The sequence below is a fragment of the Ixodes scapularis genome, unplaced genomic scaffold (assembly GCF_016920785.2).
Source record: "Ixodes scapularis isolate PalLabHiFi unplaced genomic scaffold, ASM1692078v2 PGA_scaffold13__105_contigs__length_92229423, whole genome shotgun sequence".
NCBI lineage: Eukaryota > Metazoa > Arthropoda > Arachnida > Ixodida > Ixodidae > Ixodes > Ixodes scapularis.
In genome coordinates, this window is record NW_024609839.1 from 5,689,203 (window position 1) to 5,713,632 (window position 24,430).

Below are 24,430 nucleotides of genomic sequence, written 5' to 3' on the forward strand. Positions count from 1 at the left end.
AATACATATGCCAATATACACTTGCTCCCGAGCTCTAACCTTAATACATCTGCCCGTCTGCACAGCACACACTTGCTCCCAAGGTCTAACATTAATACATATGCCAGTCTGGCCAATATACAGTTGCTCCCGAGCTCTAACATTAATACATAAGCCATTCTGGCCAATATACACTTGCTCCCGAGCTCTAACATTAATACATATGCCAGTCTGGCCAATATACACTTGCTCCCGAGCTCTAACATTAATACATATGCCAGTCTGGCCAATATACACTTGCTCCCGAGCTCTAACATTAATACATATGCCAGTCTGGCCAATATACACTTGCTCCCGAGCTCTAACATTAAAACATATGCCAGTCTGGCCAATATACACTTGCTCCCGAGCTCTAACCTTAATACATCTGCCCGTCTGCCCAGCACACACTTGCTCCCGAGCTCTAACATTAATACATATGCTAGTCTGGCCAATATACACTTGCTCCCGAGCTCTAACATTAATACATATGCCAGTCTGGCCAATATACACTTGCTCCCGAGCTCTAACATTAATACATATGCCAGTCTGGCCAATATACACTTGCTCCCGAGCTCTAACATTAATACATATGCCAGTCTGGCCAATATACACTTGCTCCCGAGCTCTAACATTAATACATATGCCAGTCTGGCCAATATACACTTGCTCCCGAGCTCTAACATTCATACATATGCCAGTCTGGCCAATATACACTTGCTCCCGAGCTCTAACATTAATACATATGCCAGTATGGCCAATATACACTTGCTCCCGAGCTCTAACATTAATACATATGCCAGTCTGGCCAATATACACTTGCTCCCGAGCTCTAACATTAATACATATGCCAGTCTGGCCAATATACACTTGCTCCCGAGCTCTAACATTAATACATATGCCAGTCTGGCCAATATACACTTGCTCCCGAGCTCTAACATTCATACATGTGCCAGTCTGGCCAATATACACTTGCTCCCGAGCTCTAACATTAATACATATGCCAGTCTGGCCACTATACACTTGCTCCCGAGCTCTAATATTAATACATATGCCAGTCTGGCCAATATACACTTGCTCCCGAGCTCTAACATTAATACATATGCCAGTCTGGCCAATATACACTTGCTCCCGAGCTCTAACATTAATACATATGCCAGTCTGGCCAATATACACTTGTTCCCGAGCTCTAACTTTAATACATATGCCAGTCTGGCCAATATACACTTGCTCCCGAGCTCTAACCTTAATACATCTGCCAGTCTGGCCAATATACACTTGCTCCCGAGCTCTAACATTAATACATATGCCAGTCTGGCCTATATACACTTGCTCCCGAGCTTTAACATTAATACATCTGCCCGTCTGGCAAATATACACTTGCTCCCGAGCTCTAACATTAATACATATGCCAGTCTGGCCAATATGCACTTGCTCCCAAGCTCTAACATTAGTACATATTCCAGTCTGGCCAATATACACTTGCTCCCAAGCTCTAACATTAATACATATGCCAGTCTGGCCAATATACACTTGCTCCCGAGCTCTAACATTAATACATATGCCAGTCTGGCCAATATACACTTGCTCCCGAGCTCTAACCTTAATACATCTGCCAGTCTGGCCAATATACACTTGCTCCCGAGCTCTAACATTAATACATATGCCAGTCTGGCCAATATACACTTGCTCCCGAGCTCTAACATTAATACATCTGCCCGTCTGGCCAATATGCACTTGCTCCCGAGCTCTAACATTAATACATATGCCAGTCTGGCCAATATACACTTGCTCCCGAGCTCTAACATTAATACATATGCCAGTCTGGCCAATATACACTTGCTCCCGAGCTCTAACCTTAATACATCTGCCCGTCTGGCCAATATACACTTGCTCCCGAGCTCTAACATTAATACATCTGCCCGTCTGGCCAATATGCACTTGCTCCCGAGCTCTAACATTAATACATATGCCAGTCTGGCCAATATACACTTGCTCCCGAGCTCTAACATTAGTACATATGCCAGTCTGGCCAATATACACTTGCTCCCAAGCTCTAACATTAATACATATGCCAGTCTGGCCAATATACACTTGCTCCTGAGCTCTAACATTAATACATATGCCAGTCTGGCCAATATACACCTGCTCCCGAGCTCTAACATCAATACATATGCCAGTCTGGCCAATATACACTTGCTCCCAAGCTCTAACATTAATACATATGACAGTCTGGCCAATATACACTTGCTCCCGAGCTCTAACATTAATACATATGCCAGTCTGGCCAATATACACTTGCTCCCGAGCTCTAACATTAATACATCTGCCCGTCTGCCCAGCACACACTTCATCCCGAGCTCTAACATTAGTACATATGCCAGTCTTTCCAATATACACTTGCTTCCGAGCTCTAACATTAATACATATGCCAGTCTGGCCAATATACACTTGCTCCCAAGCTCTTACATTAATACATATGCCAGTCTGGCCAATATACACTTGCTCCCAAGCTCTAACATTAGTACATATGCCAGTCAGGCCAATATACACTTGCTCCCAAGCTCTAACATTAATACATATGCCAGTCTGGCCAATATACACTTGCTCCTGAGCTCTAACATTAATACATCTGCCCGTCTGGCCAATATACACTTGCTCCCGAGCTCCAACATTAATACATATGACAGTCTGGCCAATATACACTTGTTCCCGAGCTCTAACATTAATACATATGCCAGTCTGGCCAATATACACTTGCTCCCGAGCTCTAACCTTAATACATCTGCTAGTCTGGCCAATATACACTTGCTCCCGAGCTCTAACATTAATACATATGCCAGTCTGGCCAATATACACTTGCTCCCGAGCTCTAACATTAATACATCTGCCCGTCTGGCAAATATACACTTGCTCCCGAGCTCTAACATTAATACATATGCCACTCTGGCCAATATACACTTGCTCCCGAGCTCTAACATTAATACATATGCCAGTCTGGCCAATATACACTTGCTCCCGAGCTCTAACCTTAATACATCTGCCCGTCTGGCCAATATACACTTGCTCCCGAGCTTTAACATTAATACATATGCCAGTCTGGCCAATATACACTTGCTCCCGAGCTCTAACATTAATACATATGCCAGTCTGGCCAATATACACTTGCTCCCGAGCTCTAACATTAATACATATGCCAGTCTGGCCAATATACACTTGCTCCCGAGCTCTAACATTAATACATATGCCAGTCTGGCCAATATACACTTGCTCCCGAGCTCTAACATTAATACATATGCCAGTCTGGCCAATATACACTTGCTCCCGAGCTCTGATATTAATACATATGCCAGTCTGGCCATTATACACTTGCTCCCAAGCTCTAACATTAATACATATGCCAGTCTGGCCAATATACACTTGCTCCCAAGCTCTAACATTAATACATATGCGAATCTGTCCAATATACACTTGCTCCCAAGCTCTAACATTAGTACATATGCCAGTCTGGCCAATATACACTTGCTCCCAAGCTCTAACATTAATACATATGCAAGTCTGGCCAATATACACTTGCTCCCGAGCTCTAACATTAATACATATGCCAGTCTGGCCAATATACACTTGCTCCCGAGCTCTAACATTAATACATCTGCCCGTCTGCCCAGCACACACTTGCTCCCGAGCTCTAACATTAATGCATATGCCAGTCTGGCCAATATACACTTGCTCCCGAGCTCTAACATTAATACATATGCCAGTCTGGCCAATATACACTTGCTCCCAAGCTCTAACATTAATACATATGCCAGTCTGGCCAATATACACTTGCTCCCGAGCTCTAACATTAATACATATGCCAGTCTGGCCAATATACACTTGCTCCCGAGCTCTAACATTAATACATATGCCAATCTGGCCAATATACACTTGCTCCCGAGCTCTAACATTAACACATATGCCAGTCTGGCCAATATACACTTGCTCCCAAGCTCTAACATTAGTACATATGCCAGTCTGGCCAATATACACTTGCTCCCAAGCTCTAACATTAATACATATGCCAGTCTGGCCAATATACACTTGCTCCCGAGCTCTAACATTAATACATATGCCAGTCTGGCCAATATACACTTGCTCCCGAGCTCTAACATTAATACATCTGCCCGTCTGGCCAATATACACTTGCTCCCGAGCTCTAACATTAATACATATGCCAGTCTTGCCAATATACACTTGCTCCCAAGCTCTAACATTAATACATATGCCAGTCTGGCCAATATACACTTGCTCCCGAGCTCTAACCTTAATACATCTGCCAGTCTGGCCAATATACACTTGCTCCCGAGCTCTAACATTAATACATATGCCAGTCTGGCCAATATACACTTGCTCCCGAGCTCTAACATTAATACATATGCCAGTCTGGCCAATATACACTTGCTCCCGAGCTCTAACCTTAATACATCTGCCCGAATGGCCAATATACACTTGCTCCCGAGCTCTAACATTAATACATATGCCAGTCTGGCCAATATACACTTGCTCCCGAGCTCTAACATTAATAGATATGCCAGTCTGGCCAATATACACTTGCTCCCGAGCTCTAACATTAATACATATGCCAGTCTGGCCAATATACACTTGCTCCCGAGCTCTAACATTAATACATTTGCCAGTCTGGCCAATATACACTTGCTCCCGAGCTCTAACATTAGTACATATGCCAGTCTGGCCAATATACACTTCCTCCCAAGCTCTAACATTAATACATATGCCAGTCTGGCCAATATACACTTGCTCCCGAGCTCTAACATTAATACATATGCCAGTCTGGCCAATATACACTTGCTCCCGAGCTTTAACATTAATACATATGCCAGTCTGGCCAATATACACTTGCTCCCGAGCTCTAACATTAATACATATGCCAGTCTGGCCAATATACACTTGCTCCCAAGCTCTAACATTAGTACATATGCCAGTCTGGCCAATATACACTTGCTCCCAAGCTCTAACATTAATACATATGCCAGTCTGGCCAATATACACTTGCTCCCGAGCTCTAACATTAATACATATGCCAGTCTGGCCAATATACACTTGCTCCCGAGCTCTAACATTAATACATCTGCCCGTCTGGCCAATATACACTTGCTCCCGAGCTCTAACATTAATACATATGCCAGTCTGGCCAATATACGCTTGCTCCCGAGCTCTAACATTATTACATCTGCCCGTCTGCCCAGCACACACTTGCTCCCGAGCTCTAACATTAATACATATGCCAGTCTGGCCAATATACACCTGCTCCCGAGCTCTAACATTAATACATATGCCAGTCTGGCCAATATACACTTGCTCCCAAGCTCTAACATTAATACATATGCCAGTCTGGCCAATATACACTTGCTCCCGAGCTCTAACATTAATACATATGCCAGTCTGGCCAATATACACTTGCTCCGAAGCTCTAACCTTAATACATCTGCCAGTCTGGCCAATATACACTTGCTCCCGAGCTCTAACATTAATACATATGCCAGTCTGGCCAATATACACTTGCTCCCAAGCTCTAACATTAATACATATGCCAGTCTGGCCAATATACACTTGCTCCCGAGCTCTAACATTAATACATATGCCAGTCTGGCCAATATACACTTGCTCCCGAGCTCTAACATTAATACATATGCCAGTCTGGCCAATATACACTTGCTCCCGAGCTCTAACATTGGTACATATGCCAGTCTGGCCAATATACACTTGCTCCCAAGCTCTAACATTAATACATATGCCAGTCTGGCCAATATACACTTGCTCCCGAGCTCTAACATTAATACATATGCCAGTCTGGCCAATATACCCTTGCTCTCGAGCTCTAACATTAATACATATTCCAGTCTGGCCAATATACACTTGGTCCCGAGCTCTAACATTAATACATATGCCAGTCTGGCTAATATACACTTGCTCCCAAGCTCTAACATTAGTACATATGCCAGTCTGGCCAATATACACTTGCTCCCAAGCTCTAACATTAATACATATGCCAGTCTGGCCAATATACACTTGCTCCCGAGCTCTAACATTAATACATATGCCAGTCTGGCCAATATACACTTGCTCCCGAGCTCTAACATTAATACATCTGCCCGTCTGCCCAGCACACACTTGCTCCCAAGCTCTAACATTAATACATCTGCCCGTCTGCCCAATATACACTTGCTCCCGAGCTCTAACATTAATACGTCTGCCTTACTGCCCAATATTCACTTGAACCCGAGCTCTAACATTAGTACATCTGCCCGTATGCCCATATACACTCGCTCCCGAGCTTTAACATTAACACATCTGCCCGTCTGCCCAGTATACACTTGCTCCCGAGATCTAAAATTAATACATCTGCCTGACTGCCCAATACACACTTTCTCCCCGGCTCTAACATTAGTACATCTCCCCGTCCGACAAATATACACTTGCTCCCGAGCTCTAACATTAATACATCCGCCCGTCTGCCATATATACAGTTGCTCCCGCGCCCTAACATTAATACGTCTCCCGTCTGCTCAATATCCACCCACTCACGAACTATAATATTAGTATATCTGCCCCTCTGCCTAATATTTATTTAATCCCGAGCTCTAACATTAATACATCTGCCCGTCTGGACAGTATACATTTGCTCCCGAGCTCTAACATTGATACCTCTGCCCGTCTGCCCAATATACACTTACTCCCGAGTTCTAACATTAACACATCTGCCCGTCTGCGCAATATACATTTGCTTCCGAGCTCTAACATTAATATATCTGCCCGTCTGCCCAATATACCCTTGCTCCCGAGCTCTAACATTAATACATCTGCCCGTCTGCCCAATATACACTTACTCCCGAGTTCTAAAATTAACACGTCTGCCCATATACCCAGTACACCCATACTCCAGAGCTTTAACATTAACACATCTGCCCGTCTGCCCAATATTCACTTGCTGCCGAGCTCCAATGTTAATACATCTGACCGCCTGCCCAATATTCACTTGCTCCCGAGCTCTAGCATTAACACATCTGCCCGTCTGCCCAATATTCACTTGCTCCCGAGCGCTAACATTAGTACATCTGCCCGTATGCCCAGTATACACTTACTCCCGAGCTCTAACATTAATACATCTGCCCGTCTGCCCAATATACACTTGCTCCCGAGCTCCAACATTAATATATCTACCGTCTGCCCAATATACACCTGCTCCGGAGCTCTAGCATTAATGTATCTGCCTGACTGCCCAATATTCTCTTGATCCCGAGCGCTAACATTAGTACATCTGCCCGTATGCCCAGTATACACTTACTCCCGAGCTCTAACATTAACACACCTGCCCGTCTGCCCAATATACACTTGCTCCCGAGCTCCAACATTAATATATCTACCGTCTGCCCAATATACACCTGCTCTGGAGCTCTAACATTAATGTATCTGCCTGACTGCCCAATATTCACTTGATCCCGAGCGCTAACATTAGTACATCTGCCCGTATGCCCAGTATACACTTAGTCCCGAGCTCTAACATTAATACATCTGCCCGTCTGCCCAATATACACTTGCTCCCGAGCTCCAACATTAATATATCTACCGTCTGCCCAATATAACCTGCTCCGGAGCTCTAACATTAATGTATCTGCCTGTCTGCCCAATATTCACTTGATCCCGAGCGCTAACATTAGTACATCTGCCCGTATGCCCAGTATACACTTAGTCCCGAGCTCTAACATTAATACATCTGCCCGTCTGCCCAATATACACTTGCTCCCGAGCTCCAACATTAATATATCTACCGTCTGCCCAATATACACCTGCTCCGGAGCTCTAACATTAATGTATCTGCCTGACTGCCCAATATTCACTTGATCCCGAGCGCTAACATTAGTACATCTGCCCGTATGCCCAGTATACACTTAGTCCCAAGCTCTAACATTAATACATCTGCCCGTCTGCCCAATATACACTTGCTCCCGAGCTCAAACATTAATATATCTACCGTCTGCCCAATATACACCTGCTCCGGAGCTCTAACATTAATGTATCTGCCTGACTGCCCAATATTCACTTGATCCCGAGCGCTAACATTAGTACATCTGCCCGTATGCCCAGTATACACTTACTCCCGAGCTCTAACATTAATACACCTGCCCGTCTGCCAAATATGGACTTACTCCCGAGCTCTAACATTAAAACATCTGCCCGTCTGCCCAATACACACTTTCTTCCGAGCTCTAACATTAATACATCTATCTGCCCGTCTGCCCAATGTTCGCTTGCTCCCGAGCTCTAACATTAGTACATGCGCCCGTCTGCCCAATACGTCGGCCCGTGTGCCGAATACTCTCTTGCTCCTGGGGTCTAACATTAATACATCTGCCCGTCTGCCCAATATACACTTGCTCCCGAGCTATAAAATTAATACATCTGCCCGCATGCCCAATATTCACTTGCTCCCGAGCTCTAACATTAATACATGTGCCTGTCTGCCGAATATACACTTACTCCCGAGTTCTGGCATTAATACATGTGCCCGTCTGCCCAATACATCGGCCCGTCTTCTCAATATACACTTGCTCCCGAGGCCTAACTTTTATACATGTGCCCGTCTACCCGATATGCACTTGTTCCCGAGCTCTAACATTAATACATCGGCCCGTTTGCCCAATATACACGTGCTCTTGAGCTCTAATATTAATACATCTGCCCGTCTGCCCAATATTCACTTGCTCCCGAGCTCTAACATTAATACATGTGCCCGTCTGCCCAATACGTCGGCCCGTCTTCCCAATATACAGTTGCTCCCGAGGTCTAACAGTAATACATCTGCCCGTCTACCCAATATGCACTTGCTCCCGAGCTCTAACATTAATACATCGGCCCCTTTTCCCAATATACACTTGCTCTCTAGCTCTAATAATACTACATCTGCCTGTCTGCACAATATTCACTTGCTCCCGAGCTCTAACATTAATACTTCTGCATTTACCCCCATGAGGTAATAAACCTTTTTGGATCGATGTCTCCGTCATCTGGACATGCCTAGCGCGTATCCAAGATTTTCCGCTCGGAACACGGGAGGCAAGTCAGATGTCTGTATGACTGCTTAAATGTGTGGTTTTATAACACGTGCACTAAAGAACACAGCACCAGGAGAATACTTCGTGCGTGTCGATTTGAGTTTTCACGTATTACCGAGTTCTTATGGCTGCATCTATGTTCGACGTTCCCTAAGAAACACACAGACCCGCCTAGTGCAGGGAACAGTGTTGTGTTTTAGGTGATGCAGCTGCATTTGATTCTATCACAAACTTATGGAATAAGGGTCCAAAGTACGCTACTGAGCCCCTTTTGAAGCCCCAGGGAATGCTTTCCCTTGTGAGACGAATATCTGAGAAGACTGTTGCTGAGGAAAAGTCAAGTGTATCCTGGACTTTGTAGAAAAATGGAGCGGGACACCAGGAAACCTGTGCATCAATTTTATTTCGGCCCTATTCTCTCTTTTTTCAACGACTCTGGGTTAAAGCTGCTGGTTTCTGATAAGGAGGGAGGATGCCAAAAAATCAAATCTGTTTCAGATGCAGTTCTGGGCAAGGTGAAGACGCGTGCTGCGCAACCTTGTAAGCAGCTTTGTTTAGAAAGGCTTCGAAACTCTTTCCAGGTGCCTCGTGGTCTCAATCTGCTCTTTTCTTCTTTGTGAGGACCCATAAGAACACCCTGCCGTTCAGGGCGATCATTACGTAGAGAGAGTCATTGCAGTTGCATGTCTCGAAGTATCTCCAGCATCGCCTGTCATCTTTGATGTTAACTGATCTTTTTTTAATTCGGAACTTTGAAGAATTGGTAGATTATCTAAGCAATGACAACCTAGGAACTTGTGATTTGGTTTCGATGGACGTGGAAGATCTTTTCTAGTCTATTGCCCATGGGGGTCTCATTCAGGTGGTCCAACTTTGGGTTGACTTAAACGGATCGGTTGCCTCCCAAAAGCTAAGCAGGGCTCAAGAAGTTTTGACTTTGTCCCAGAGGTATTGATACCCTTCAGGAGTGCTCTTGGGCTCTGCAGTTTACGAATGAGGTTCCAACTAAACGGGTTTGCAAATTTTGGACCTGAGCATTCATCTTGAGCCGAGTCACCTGTGCTAGGCTTCTGAGCCTAGATCAAAAAATTCGCTCCTTAGCTATGAATCTACGCACTCAAAAGTTGTAAAATGAGTTATTGCAAGATCATGTTTTAGAGTTTCTTTATTGAAATCCTGTTTTCACAAAAGTTTTCTACAACTTTTGGTTTAAGTCGATAGGTTAACAAAAGTTGGTTTCTCGGAACTTGTCATAATGGGAGTATCGGAGTTACTTTTAAAATTATTCAGGTATCCTCTTAGCATACTTGACAACGTTAGACAAAAACTTGCTTCTCGATCGGTGGTAATACCATATTTGCACAGCTTCTCCCGCAGGATTAAAAAGTTACTGTTAAATACAAAGTCCCTATAGTCTTTCCAGCAGCTTCCAAGTTATCTCGTTTGTGTGCTTCCATTGAGAGAGCAAGACTTCAACGTGTAGGGTGTGGGTAAGCCAATGCATCAAATATGTAGCTTGTGCTGTGGGGGTCGTTTATAAAATACCCCTTCCCTGTGGTAAAGTGTATAATGGGCAGACGGGCAAATGTATTAATGTTAGAACTGGGGAGCATTCTCTCTCTTTGAGGTCTTCACCTTCGGGTCACCTAGCCGTTCATTGCGATAGGTGTGGCTGTTCATCTTGGTTAGGTGACATTGAAAATTTGGCTAAGCATTTACAAGAAATGGCTAGGGAAATTCATGAAGCGTTTCACATACGACAACACGGTCCCGATCTATGCTAAAGTTCAGAGTCAGTTACATGATCCTGTGAAGAGTTCGGGTTTGTTCGGAGTTTAAGCAGGTTTATTTCATACTTTCTTTCTGCTTTCGTGGGAGCGATCCTATAGCTGCAACTGCGTATACATGCAGCCTAAAAACGGTGCCAACAGACCATGAGGCCGCATGCGAGACAGGTACGTACAAAGGATTAGGGTTCGGGCTGTAGTTTTGGCTTTGCTGAGACCTGAGTTGAAGCGATGTATAGTTATATATTTCTCTAATATTTACTTTCTTTTTTCATTTGTTTTTTGTAATTATACTTTCTGCTGGAAATTCTTCGGATGGCACATGACAGTGAAGATCTCCTAAAAGATCTCCTACATGCGCTCCAGATGCGGGTTGCCTTTTCTGAGATGCAAATACACATGGATTTATATACTTGTACTTGCCTATCCAGAGGGCTCTACCGGCTCTTGTCCTAAATCCACGCTCATAATCTTCAAATTCTTTCTCGAACTTGTCATTGGTGACTTCATATTCGGTCCGACGTTGAATCACCTGGAAGTCGATAGATGAGTCAGAGCAAAGGGAATGAGAATGTACCATTTTTCACGCTTGGTTGGGGTAGCAGCTTTTCTATGTCTCACTAAAACCGTGCAGTACAGCCGGAGCTACAGGAAAGGGAGTGTATCCAGACTTGTTCAAGAGGAGTGAAAAGAGGAGAGGGGATCCCAGCCCTTCTCTACCGTTCCTCCTATCCCTTCTCTTGAACAGGTTGGCATACGCTCTCTTCCCTGTAGCTTTGGCTGTATTGCACGCTTTTAGTGAGAGAGAGTATAAACACGTTTCACGGTATCTTGTTAAACGGCGAAGGCTACGGTCCAGGTGAGCCAATTAACGCGTAGGAGAGAGACACGTGACTATGCTCTGTCTCACCAGACTCGATGTCGCCTGAAAAAAAAAAGGAAGTGTTGCGCGTTGTTTATACGCCACGCAAAGTTCTTACGAGATTTGATTATCAAAGCCAGAAGCAACGCTTTTGGTGCTTGGAACATGCAATATACACATAAGCTTAAGGGGGCACACTATGCAGAAAAAAACAATTGCGGAGTTGCCATGCTAGGAGTTATTTGTAGGTATTACGACAGTTTCGCCGAGAGGCACGGCTTCGTCAGGAGTATGTATGCCATTTCCTGACGAAGCCGAGCCTCTCGGCGAAACGGTCGTATAAACATACAATAAACTCCTAGCATAGCAACTCCGCAAGTCCGGATCTCTGACTTATTACATTTTTCCGGTCCATTGTTCTCAAGCTACTCTGCCTCACCTTTATACAGGGTGTCTTTTTTTAAGCTTAACAGATTTGTTTAAAAAAAGCCGTGAAAGTTACACTTATGCCGCTTATGGAGGTCAGTTATACCGCCAGGGGAACTTAATATAGGAGGCTAATAGTAACGATCAGTCGTCTAATTAATTAAAATTCGTTAATTAACTTTTTAATTAATGAAAATAGACATATGGTTCCAATTAGAAACTTGCTCAGCGTCATCGAAAACCACTAAATCAGTCATTTTAAGAAACACTTTCCGCGCGTGAGAAGCGTAGTAGCGTACTAAAGTTACCACTCGTGGAGCAGGTACGAGGCTGGGGCTAGATAAGAGACGAAAAAATCGGGCGGGAGCCTTATCGCAACCGCTAGCTTTCTACCTGCTCCACGAGTGGTAACTTTAGTGCACTACTACGCTTCTCACGCGCTCAAAGCTTTTCTGAAAATTACTGATTTAGTGGTTTCCGATGACGCTGAGCAAGTTTCTAATTGGAACCATATGTCTATTTTCATTATTTAAAAAAATTAATTAACGAATTTTAACTAATTAGCCGGCTGATCGTTACAATTAGCCCCTATATTTTGTCCCCCTGGCCGTATAACTCACATTCACAAGCGGCTTTTTTAAAACAAATCTGTTAAGCTTAAAAATAACACCCTATATATATATATAAGTTGTGTGTCTGTGCGCGCGTGAATATCTGTTATATATATGTGTGTGCTAGATAGCCATTGGCGGCCACTTCACGAGAGCGCGAGTTCGGCCGCCGCTCTTGTGGCAGGCGTTGCCAGAGAGGGAGGGGGGGGGGGGGGGGCTACGGCCGCCGCTCTCGTGGCAGGCGTTGCCGGATTGGGGGAGGGGGGGGGGGGGGGGGGGCTACGGCAACACCACCTAGAGGAGAAGGCCAGCACACGCCTCCGGTGACGTCACGGCAGCAGGCTGACGACCGCCGCGCTATAGAGCTGAGCTGAAGGCTTCGCGCGTAGCTTTTACGTCGTAGAAACGCGGGTTTTCGCTCTATTTATTTTTTATGAGCTAACATGAAAGCTCTGAACGCCGAGTGATATAAAGAACCAATTTTAGAACGCAGGAAAATTCTTATAACCTACAATTATTGTAGTGAAATACAAGAAAGTGATATCTTGAGACAGATGTGTTATTTTTTTAAGCGATAAACTTGGTGGTGTAATTATCTCTGAACGACATGGGACTTGTGTAATAAAAAATAATCCCTATGAAATGATAATAATCGAAGTAGTAGGACCAGATAAAATGAACTAAAGTAACAATTGGAAAAATGATGCAGAGGCATTCATTTCATTTAATTTATTCACCTCAAAGGCATCCAAAGACCCATTACATCAGGGGAAATTTAAAAAAAAATAAGACAAAATAGTAATTGAACATAAAAAAGACACCAACAAAAAGAAAATGTCACACACACACACACCACCGCTTTTTAGCATGTTAATGTTATGATGCAGTTTTACAAACCAAAGTTCAGTTACACAAATTGATGCACTTTTTAAATGAAATGGGATATCTCTCAGTTACAATATGGTCAGGTAGTTTGTTCTAGTCAGTGTTGCAAAGTACTAAGGAAGAGGAAAGTGTAACTATGGCACTGAAATGGTTCAATCTTGAAGGAATTATCTAATATAAATGATATGAAATGGGCAGCCCAGCACTAAGTAGATTGAAAATTGGAGTCTGAATAATATACATCTTAAAAAAAAACAAAAAAAAACACAATCAGACTATTTTTTGTATTCTTTCCGGATTAGGAAGATTTATGCTAGCTTTTAAAGCGGAGACACTAGTTTCGGATGAATAATCACTACATATAAATCTGTCTGCTTTGTTCTGAAGATTCGAGCCTCTAGATTATAGGTAACTTAGGAGTGGATTCCAAATTATGCTCGCATATTCTAAAGGTGGGAGGATAAATGTTTTGTATGCGAGTAGTTTTCCTTTAATAAGAGCTAGATCCCTACTGAAAAATCTTATTTGTATGAGAAACTTCTGCGTCCCATAAACACATATGAATCATACAAGATATATAAGAACATATAAGAGCCCTATAAGAACTAGATTAGAATATAAGAAATTTGTAAGAAGTTTCTTATATATCTTATATAGTTCTTATATGGTTATTATATATTTTGCATGATTCATGCGTTTATTGAACACAAGAATTTTCTTGTACAAATGGCTTTTTTCACAAATTAAGTGTTTTTAGTGCACTATTTGTTATTTGCTCAATCCATGATAATGAGTCTGTAAAATACACGCCCAAATACTTGTACGACAGTGAGTGTTCTAGTGGTTCGGAAAGTAACAAGTACTGGGTTGGAGTTTTAGTGGAAGACTTAATTATGGACATTTCTTTGCATTTATATCTGTTAACGTTCATCTGCCACAGGGAACACCATGGTGATATTGTATCTAAATCGTCTTGGACAATATTGTGATTAATAGAGGAGTAACTCAAGCATGAGCAAAACGTCTAATTGTCGATTTAATTGATAATGGTAGGGTCATTGATATATATTAGAAACAATAGAGGCCCGAGTACACTACCCTTAGGGACAACTGATGCAACAGCAACGGGACCCAAATTGCCAGACAAGTATAAAAGTAATAACATTCTAAAATTGTGATGTGCTGGTTTGAAAAATGTATTGTACATAGTTTGAAAAATGTATTGCACATATTTTGGCAAACTTTTCTTAGACCTGTGATCAACCTGCAAATGTTTAGCAATTCAAAGCACTCTGCCTGTCCAAATATAGTACTTGTTTTGCAGCAAGCAACCTATCTGGTTACTACATCGAAAAACACCAGTGACCTATTTCTTCGCAATGTCATAATATGAAAACTTTATATTTGCAAAAAAAGTACCGTAATACCCGAGCGTTGCCCCATATGCAGATGTACTTCGACAGTACCGAGTCTGTGAAACGACACAGTTAGGGCGGCTAAAAACAAGTTTTGCACACAAACAGAAGTGGGCATGGGAGCTTGATATTCAAAGTTGCTTGCATTTACAATGCAGAAGAGTCATAAAGAAGAAATCGGTCACCTTTGAACACTGCGAAACGAGCCTCCTGGTATCCATAAGTTCTGAAAATATCCGTCTTCAAAAACATTTACACACATGCATCTTAGATGCTGTAGATTATGTGACACCAAGACACACAATATCTGAGCAGCATGTTGGCATTTTTGTTGTAGCACCACAAGATACCCAACAGACTGCTACAAGGACACCGATTATCTGCACACACACACACACAGATCCACCGACCTCAGAGAGCAGTTGCCTTTGCATGAGGATGAAGCGCAAGCATGTTGCTGGCCGGACACAAACTAATTTGTTTAGCCTTGACCTCTTAGCGTATCTTGCAACAAACGTTCCTCAGTTGAAAGTTTTCACTGCAGTCCAACACATGCTTCAGCTCGAACTCACGATGGGTTCATCATCACAGGCGTCAGACATACTCTTCCTTGGTCCGAGTTCACTTCTTGACATCCATGACGGTTGGCAGCGAGTGTCTTTGATCGAGTTTCAGCTTTTCATTTCTTTTGTTTGGCATTCTTGGCATTAATGCAAACATTCATTTCGCTACAGCATTTACACCAGCTTTGTCTTCCTGTGCGAGCGAACTGTAGCCAACTTGTTTCGTGCTGCCGACGCGGCCTTGTATTTTTCGCCCCTTAGGTTTTTTAAGGTGGTGTAGACTGCACAGCTGGCCACATAGCCCAAGGCCGGGAGGCTGTGCCTTATTTTTTTACAGCCCAGGGCCACATTGCAGGTGTACCACGTTGCAGGTAGGGCGTCAAGTATCCGCTCGCTTGGAAAGATCTTTCTAGTTTCCATTGCTAGCTGTAGTGACCGTTGACATTGTGCTCCACAGCAGTATTCTGTTTTCATCTTCGCAAATGTGCCTTGTAGACACGTGATATTAGACGCAAGCCAGTTGCCTATACATTCCGAAGTACTCTTCTAAGTTGTCAGTTTTCAGCTTGTCCCATGGAGGCCGTACAGTAGTTCATCAAAGCAGTATCCGGGATGTGTGACCGCTTCTGCAGGAAATAGAACGAAAAAGGAGGAAATCATATTAACCTAAAAAAAGGTAATGTAATCAAAAATGGTTATAAAAAGAAAAAAAAGGAGAAAGAATGCTCTTCTTTAAGCTGAAGTGGTCCCGCATTTGAGAGAAAACACTGGCAGTGTTTTGATCTGGTATTTTGGATCACAAACATCAAAATTATTCTTGAATTTGATGTGCCGAATGCGCAATAATAATAATAATAATAATAATAATAATAATGCTTATTGCACGAGCACATAGAACCAGGTTCAGAAAATAATAATAATTAATAGAGCTTCCTGGTGCGTGGTGGGATTCCTTGGGGAGCCTGAAGCAGCTCCAGCTAAATCTTTAGTATATGGCTCTTGTGTATGGAAAAATAACTGATCAATGAACCATATTCCGGCTTGCGTGCACTCCAAACTACAGCTCAGAGACCCGCCAAAATATAGGTCTTACTAGTTAGTTGTAGCGGATCATTTCTGCGCTCCGATGAGGATACGCAGAAAAGACACAATGTACTTCTGTTGTTGTTTTTTAATTGATGTGCTGGTTGCAACCGCGGTAACCTATCACTTGCGTAGCTTGCGAAAACATTCCAACATGAACTCATAAATCGGGTCATTTTTATTTAGTTCTGCACCTGCAAGTAGCGCCAGCATTTGACTGTGTTGCTTCCAGGCCACAACCAAATCACTCCCAAGCATGCATTCAGCGAAAAGTAAAAACAAGAAACGAAACCACGATCATAAAAATTAAAAAGTTCTTACCCTGCCATGCCGGTAAGAAGCGAGATCTTCCCATCGATTCGCTGTATAGTCCACGCTTTCGTAGTCATCCTTGCAGAAATTCAAATATGGACACTTTCACATCCAGTTTTCCGTCAATGCACGGATAAACAATATTTGTACCGAATGACAGCACGGACTACGCACCGACAACCGAAAAGCAGCTTTCACCGCTTTCAAGTCCATACACGAGGCCGCGAGAGGACATTCCAAAATGTGCTCGATCTCACTCGAGAGTTAGACTTCTGACCGTCGGCGTCCAAAAACCTACTCGCGTCCAGAGTTGTTCTAGTTGATTTCTTCAGCCTTATTGTCACGTGACTCAACCCGCAGGAGTAAGGAAAAAAAGCCGTCGAAGAAAGGAACGCGACAAACGACCGTTGGGGAGAAAAAGAAAAAAAAAAAAACGCGACGCCGTGGCGCTTTTTTTTTTCTTTTTTTTTTTTTTTGCGCCCCGTCGAGCGCAGAGGCAAAGGAAAAAAAAAGAGAACGCGCATTGCAAAGAAGCCAACTATCAAGGGGAGCCTTGCGGAGAAGCGCACTACCAGTTCAGCCTACTCATGCCGACGCCCCTTGAAGGGAGAGAGGGAAGCGCTGCGGCTTTCCATCTAGGTGGTGTTAGCTACGGTCGCTTCGTGAGAGCTCGCACAGCCGCTCTCTTGACAGGCGTTGCCGGATTGCGGAGGGGGCGGAGGGAAGGGTTGTGGCAGATTCAAGACAGCGCGCGCTCGGCCTCCGCTCTCGTTCGTTCGTTTGTTTGTTTGTATTAGTTTGCTCTAAAAGGGAGGCGTGGCCTCCCTAAGAGCTGCGCTCTAAAAGGGAGGCCACGCCTCCCTTTTAGAGCGCAGCTCTCAGGCGCCCGTTTCCGGGTTGAGCGGCGTCGGCGTCGGCGTCGGCGTCGGCGTCGGCGTCGGCGTCGGCGTAACTGCGCGGTGCATTATGGAAAATGTCCCATAATGCACCGCGCGACCCCCCCCGAGGTCACGTGACCCCCCGGTCACGTGACTCCCCTGAGGTCACGTGACTTCCCCAAGGTCACGTGACCCCCGCCGAGGTCACGTGACCCCCCACTGACACGTAACCGGCATCCGCATCGTCATCATCATCACCGATGACGTCATCAGCGACGTCACTGATGACGTCACCGGCATCCGCATCGTCATCATCACTGATGACATCATCAGTCACGTCACTGATGACGTCACCGGCATCTGCATCGTCATCGTCATCATCACTGATGACGTCATTAGTGACGTCACGGACGACGTCACCGACATCCGCATCGTCATCGTCATCATTACTGATGACGTCATTAGTGACGTCACTGATGACGTCACCGGCATCCTTACCGTCATCGTCATCATCACTGATGACGTCACCGGCATCCTTACCGTCATCGTCATCATCACTGATGACGTCACCGACATCCGCATCGTCATCGTCATCATCAATGGTGACGTCATCAGCGGCATCACTAATGACGTCATCGGTAGCCGCATCGTCATCGTCACTGATGACGTCATCAGTGACGTCACTGATGACATCATTGCCATTGGTATCGTCACGTGACAGCCCCCGGTCAGTTGACCCCCCCCCCCAGTACCCTTCCCTCCTCCTCCTCAAGAGCTGCGCTCTAATTCGGCGTTACAGGGAGTTGTAAGCGGCTTTCACTTTTTAGAGCGCAGCTCTTAGGCGCCCGTTTCCGGCTAGAGCGGCGTCGCCGTCGCTGTCGCCGTCACCGTCGGCGTAACCAAGGTCACCCCAAAGTCACGTGACCCCTCCCAAGGTCACGTGACCCCTCCCAAAGTCACCCAAGGTCACGTGACCCCCCCCGGGGCACCCCAAGGTCACGTGACTTGAGGTCACGTGACATCTTCCAAGGTCACGTGACCCCCAAGGTCACGTGACACCTTCCAAGGTCACCTCAAGGTCGTGTGACCCCCACGTGACCCCTCCCAAGGTCAGCCTAAGGTCACGTGACCCCCAGGTCACCCCAGGGTCACGTGACCCCGAGGTCACGTGACCCCTTTTAAAGTCACCTCAAGGTCACGGGACCCCCACGTCACGTGACCCCCCGAGGTCACGTAACCCCCTCCCCTCCCCCGAAGTCACGCGACACCCCCCCCCCTCCGAAGTCACGCGACACCCCCCCCCCCTCCGAGGTCACGTGACCCCCTCCCCCCGAGGTCAGGTGACCCCCTCGGAGCATATTAAAGAATGAGGGGAGGAGGAGGCGTCTAACCTCCCTTCAGTACCCTTCCCTGCTCCTCCTCAAGAGTTGCGCTCCAATTCGGCGTTACAGGGAGTTGTAAACGGCTTTCACTTTTTTTGGAATGCTTTCACTGCTATGCAGTAAATTAACAAATATAAAAGGAAACATAAAAGAAACAACGAGCGGCGTGCGAACAGAGGTGGGCTAGTTATCCATGATATCACATTTGGCGTCAACAGATTTTTAGAAAGTACACTGTTTGTGCTATCACATGCATTTATCCTTCAAAATGTTTAAAACATATTTTTTGTTGTTTTATTCATCCGTAAATAAAATTTCTTTCACACTTTGCTCATAATTAAGGGGACCTGGCACTATTTAGAAAGTCTGAAATAGTTGGGTGTTGGTTCGAAAAATCTGGTATATGAAAACTCAGCTTCTGCTCTCCATAACTCGTCAGTGAACGAGATTTCAAAATTTCATTTTGTCCTTAATTTTTTGGGCCAATCTTCACAGGGTACTTAGCATGGAACAACAATTTGTAAATATGAAATTGCCGTCACATCTTGAGGGACAGTTAATGTTTTTGTAAATCTCTTAAGCTTAGTATTTGATATGCTCATAAGCAGGGGTGGGCAGGCTGCGGCTCTCGAGCCGCATGCGGGTGTTTGTGTGTTAAAGTGCGGCTCGCGACTTTCTAATGAATCTAACACCCCCCCCCCTTCCCTTTCCCGCCTCCCTCCCGGTCACAGGAAAAAGAGAAAAGGAACGTGTTTTAAATTGAAAAACAGTTTGACATTTGTTCTTCTGCTACAGCTACCATACGTACAGTTGGGCTGCCCTTGACTGAGATATATCTAAAGCAGTGCAAGCTTCATTTATTGCACTAAAAATGTCTGAACCCTCCCGCCCCCTCCCCCCTCCCTTTCTGCTTGTCCTCTTTCTGGTGGCTCTTTGAAGTTTAGTGGATTTGTGTGCGGCTCTTAGGCTGGGTCATCCTGGCCACCCTTGCTCTAAAGCACGGTATGGCATTCCTAAAAAATTCTGTTTCCAACTGCTCGTTGTTGTAACTAGTTGTAACCAGCGAGAAATGGCGCCAGCTCTCTCTTAGCGGTCACGCGGTTTCAACACGAGCGCGGAGCGCGCGAAATAAAGATCATTCGTTCGAATCTTCATGCTGGCTTATGCATATTGCGCCCTACATGGTGGCAGCGATTTAAGCCAAATTAGTTTATAGCGATTCAAGGAAACGAAGCAACGCTGGACAGTAGGCCTGGACAAGATTCTTGTCAGGAACATGGCGAAAATTTTCGACACTTGCTCTAACGCTGCCGAGAGGAAAATCTACGACTTAACCCAAAAAAGATCCAATTCGCCAAGACAGAAGTCCTGTCTTGGCAACCTCGGACAAGTACTGACTGGTGATGGAGTAGCAGTTGACTAAGAGAGGATCAAAGTCATACTGGAGGTCAAGGAACCTAAATATCGCAAGGAACTTCCAACATTTCTCGGAATGATCCCCTACTAATCGAGCTTCATACAACGACTTTCCAAGCGTGCGACACCACTACGAGAACTGCTGAAGAAAAATATCGCATGGGTATAGACGGAAGATCAACAATTGGAGTTGCGAAGACCTGCGAGACGCTTTGACGAAGGCACCAGTGCTGGCTTACTACACTGCAGAAAAGCCAATTACGCTGTCAGTCAACGCAAGTCCATACGGCGTAGGAGCCGTTATCACGTAAGACGGAACACCAATAGCGCACTCATCGAGATCTTTGACAGCCGCACTCAAATGAAGATGGCTTTCCAAAGATATTTATTGAAAGTGAAATTCAAACCTAGAAAAGAACTGCGGCTAACGGACGCACTTTCGCGCTTTCCCACGACAGAAACAATGCAAAAAAAAGAAGAGAAACGTCAAGTCAAAGCACTGGAGTACATGTCTGTCACACAAGATCGGCCGAATTAAATAAGAGGCGCAACTGCAGCTGATACGCAGATGCGACTACTGCGCGAGTATGCACAGACGTCATGGCCCGAGCAGAAAGATCAAGTTTCTGCACTCGGAAGGCCATTCTGGTCCTACAGAGAGGAGATTCACTAGGAAGACGACCTTGTGCTGCGGTCCAGCAAGATAATAATACCAACGGCCATCCGATCCAAGATTCTCAACTTGCTCCACACGGCACACGCGGGCAAAGACAAATAGAAAAAAAAAAAGATCGCAAGAAGTTTTGTTCAGGCCCGAAATCAACGCTGACGTTGAACGCGAACATGACAAATGTAGCAAATACGAGAAGTACAAATCAAGAAACGGCAAGATACCACTCCTGAGCCACGCAGTGCCAACGCTTCCTTGGCATTTTGTCGAGACCGATTTCTTCACTCATGAAGAAAAAGACTACATAATCCTGTCGGATTTTTACTCATTTTATTTTGAGGTAAAAGAAATAAAAAGCACCACAGATTCCAAAATAAAAGAGTTTTGCCTGAAAGTATTCGCAACACATGGACTGCCATTGAAAATTATAAGCGACAATGGCCCACCATATTAGAGCCAGGAGTTCCTGGAAAACCTCAAGATAAAACAAGTTTCATCAAGCCCCTACCATGCTCGATAAAAAGGCATGGCTGAACGAGCCGCGAGACAGGCCAAACAACTCTTGCGAAAGACTGCGAACAGTGAAGAGTTTTACTGTTCGCTCCTTGAGTGGCGCAACCCTCCACGAGACGATGTCCTCTAATCGCCAGTACAAATATTGATGAGCCGACACACAAGGACATTGTTACCTGCACGATTTGAACATTACCTGCCCGTTATTGTGCCACCCAAAACTGTCACACGTCGTCTCACAGAAATAACGCGGCAACAAATGGCGAACTACGATACAAACTCAAGAACGCTGCCAGGCATTGACACGGGTTTTTAGAATCACCGTCTACAACATCCTGCGGTGGACATGGTCACCTTCCATAGTCGTAGGACATTCAGCGCCGAGGTCCTACAACATTCTAACCAGAGAAGGTCAAGGCCGCCAAAGAACCCGTGAACACTTACGGCCGGCGACAGATTCTCGACAGGGACTGACCTCTTCGGTGGAAAAGACAGCCGGCACGGAACAGAGTTCAAGTGACTTTAACCAGAGTCAGCCTCAGCCGGGACCGCAGCCGGGACCGCAGCCGTGAAGAAGAACAAGGGAAACAAGGCCACCACAGTGATGCTGCAAGCATATTGATAGTGACGCTCTGACTTTTCCAGAGGAAAGAGATGTACCCAGCGAGAGATGGCGCCACCTCTCTCTCAGCGGTGCCACGGTTTGAACACGAGCGCAGAGCGCGCGAGATAAAGATCACTCGTTCGAATCTACATGCTGGCTCATGCATATTGCATCCCATACTCGTAATGCTCGCTTTTGTATGGATAAGAGATGATCTAAATTTGTTTGGGACGTAGTTGACCGCGCCAAGAGACAATAACTTCTGCAGGAGTGTATGAGGGCGAAAGGAATTTGACATTAAGCTTTTTGGAGTAAGTAATATCTTAATGTATTCGAAAGACTACCAGCTCGACAAAAGTTTCCTATGAGCGAATTAATATGTGGTGTCCATGATAGGTTTTCATGGCATAAAACTAGCAAGAATCAAATTGTTGAAAACTGCTGGAAAGAAATCCTTGAATTCTAATTCAAAATTGGACGGATTTGTCATTCCTTTTGGTTTAAATAGTTAGTACTTAGTTTTGTTCACATCCAAATAAAGTTTATTTGTTTTGAGCCACATGTCTACCCCATCAACCATTTTTTTGGCCCGTCCAAAGAGATCGTGTATGTCTACACCGGAGAAGAAAATATTTGTATCATCTACATATAAAACTATATTCGAACTACCATGCATGTTTACAATGTCGTTGATTTATAACGCAACTAGTATTGGGCCAAGAATCAATCCCTGGGGGACTCCATATCTGATGTGCTGAAGGTCTCATTTCAGTCCGTTATTGGTTATATACTGTTTTGGACAAGAGATAGTTTTTAAATAATAATAACGCAACACCAGGACTCCGCAGAATTTGAGTTTCTTTAAGAGTACGTCACGTTGTAAGCAATCGAATGCCTTTTTAAGGTCAATGAATATGGCTAGCGTATATACTTTTTGTTCTATACTCTGAAGGATTTGTTATTTTATTCCAGGAGTGCAACTTCTGGTGACATTTTTCTGAAAACCGAGTTGCTCCTTTACTATAATATTAATTCAAGTAAAAAATTAACAAGTCGCTAATTTTTAATATTTTCAGCTACCTTCGAAAAAACTGAAAAGTACAAAAAAGGTCAATATTTGTTGTGCTCATTAACTGGTCCATCTTTGTGTATACAGCCACACGTGCATGCTTCAGTTTGTCTGGGAAGACGCCTGTAGATAGCATGAGGTGTCAAACGTGAGCCAGTGGAGAGCTGATTTTCCCACAAACGGCATTTAACGGTCCAGGTTTGATATCATCCATACCTGAAGCGCAAACATATTGTAGTGCCATAATTAGGGTTTTAATTTCACACTGATGAGTCGGATATATGAAGAGAGAATGTAGGCAATTTGTCCTTATAAACTGTTCACATGGTATATCTACGCGGTAATTTAAGGGAGCACCAGCAGAAACAAAGTGGGCGTTAAACCGGTTGCCTTCGGCAACGCCTCTGGTCAGGCGTTGCCGGAGGGGGGTGGTGCGTTGAGACCCCTTCTGCCCATCTTGGCGCCGAGGCACATGGCGGCGCCTGGGGCATCTAGATCGTCGGCGGCCGCAAACTTTGGCAGATAGCGAAACGTGACCGTCCACCCCAGTACACCGCAGACGAACTGAGAGAACGGAAGATGACAGTTATGCTTTCGCATTCCCAACTGATAAGAAGTGCTTAGGTGTCCTCGGAATTATATTTCTTCTCTCTCTTCCGTTTCCCGGGTTTCTCCTTCAGTCCGAGGGTTTTCTTCTTTTTTTCCGAGGGAATTTGGGTTCAGAAAAGGGAAAGGCTGACGCATCGAGGGTGGCATCGGTCGTATCATTAAATGTCGGTTGGCAGTTGAAAGAAATCTACTACAGTGAATTCATGGTAAC

General features: G+C 44.6%; 1 protein-coding gene across 1 annotated transcript in view; it reads right to left on the minus strand.

Annotated features, from left to right (window-relative positions):
- The window catches only part of LOC120841010 (ficolin-2), an 80,139-nt gene that overhangs the window by 47,802 nt on the left and 7,907 nt on the right, over positions 1-24,430 (minus strand). Inside the window, exon 3 of the mRNA XM_040211841.3 lies at positions 11,345-11,453. Within this exon, the coding sequence (XP_040067775.1) occupies positions 11,345-11,453 (109 nt within the window). The remainder of the gene's footprint in view (positions 1-11,344; positions 11,454-24,430) is intronic.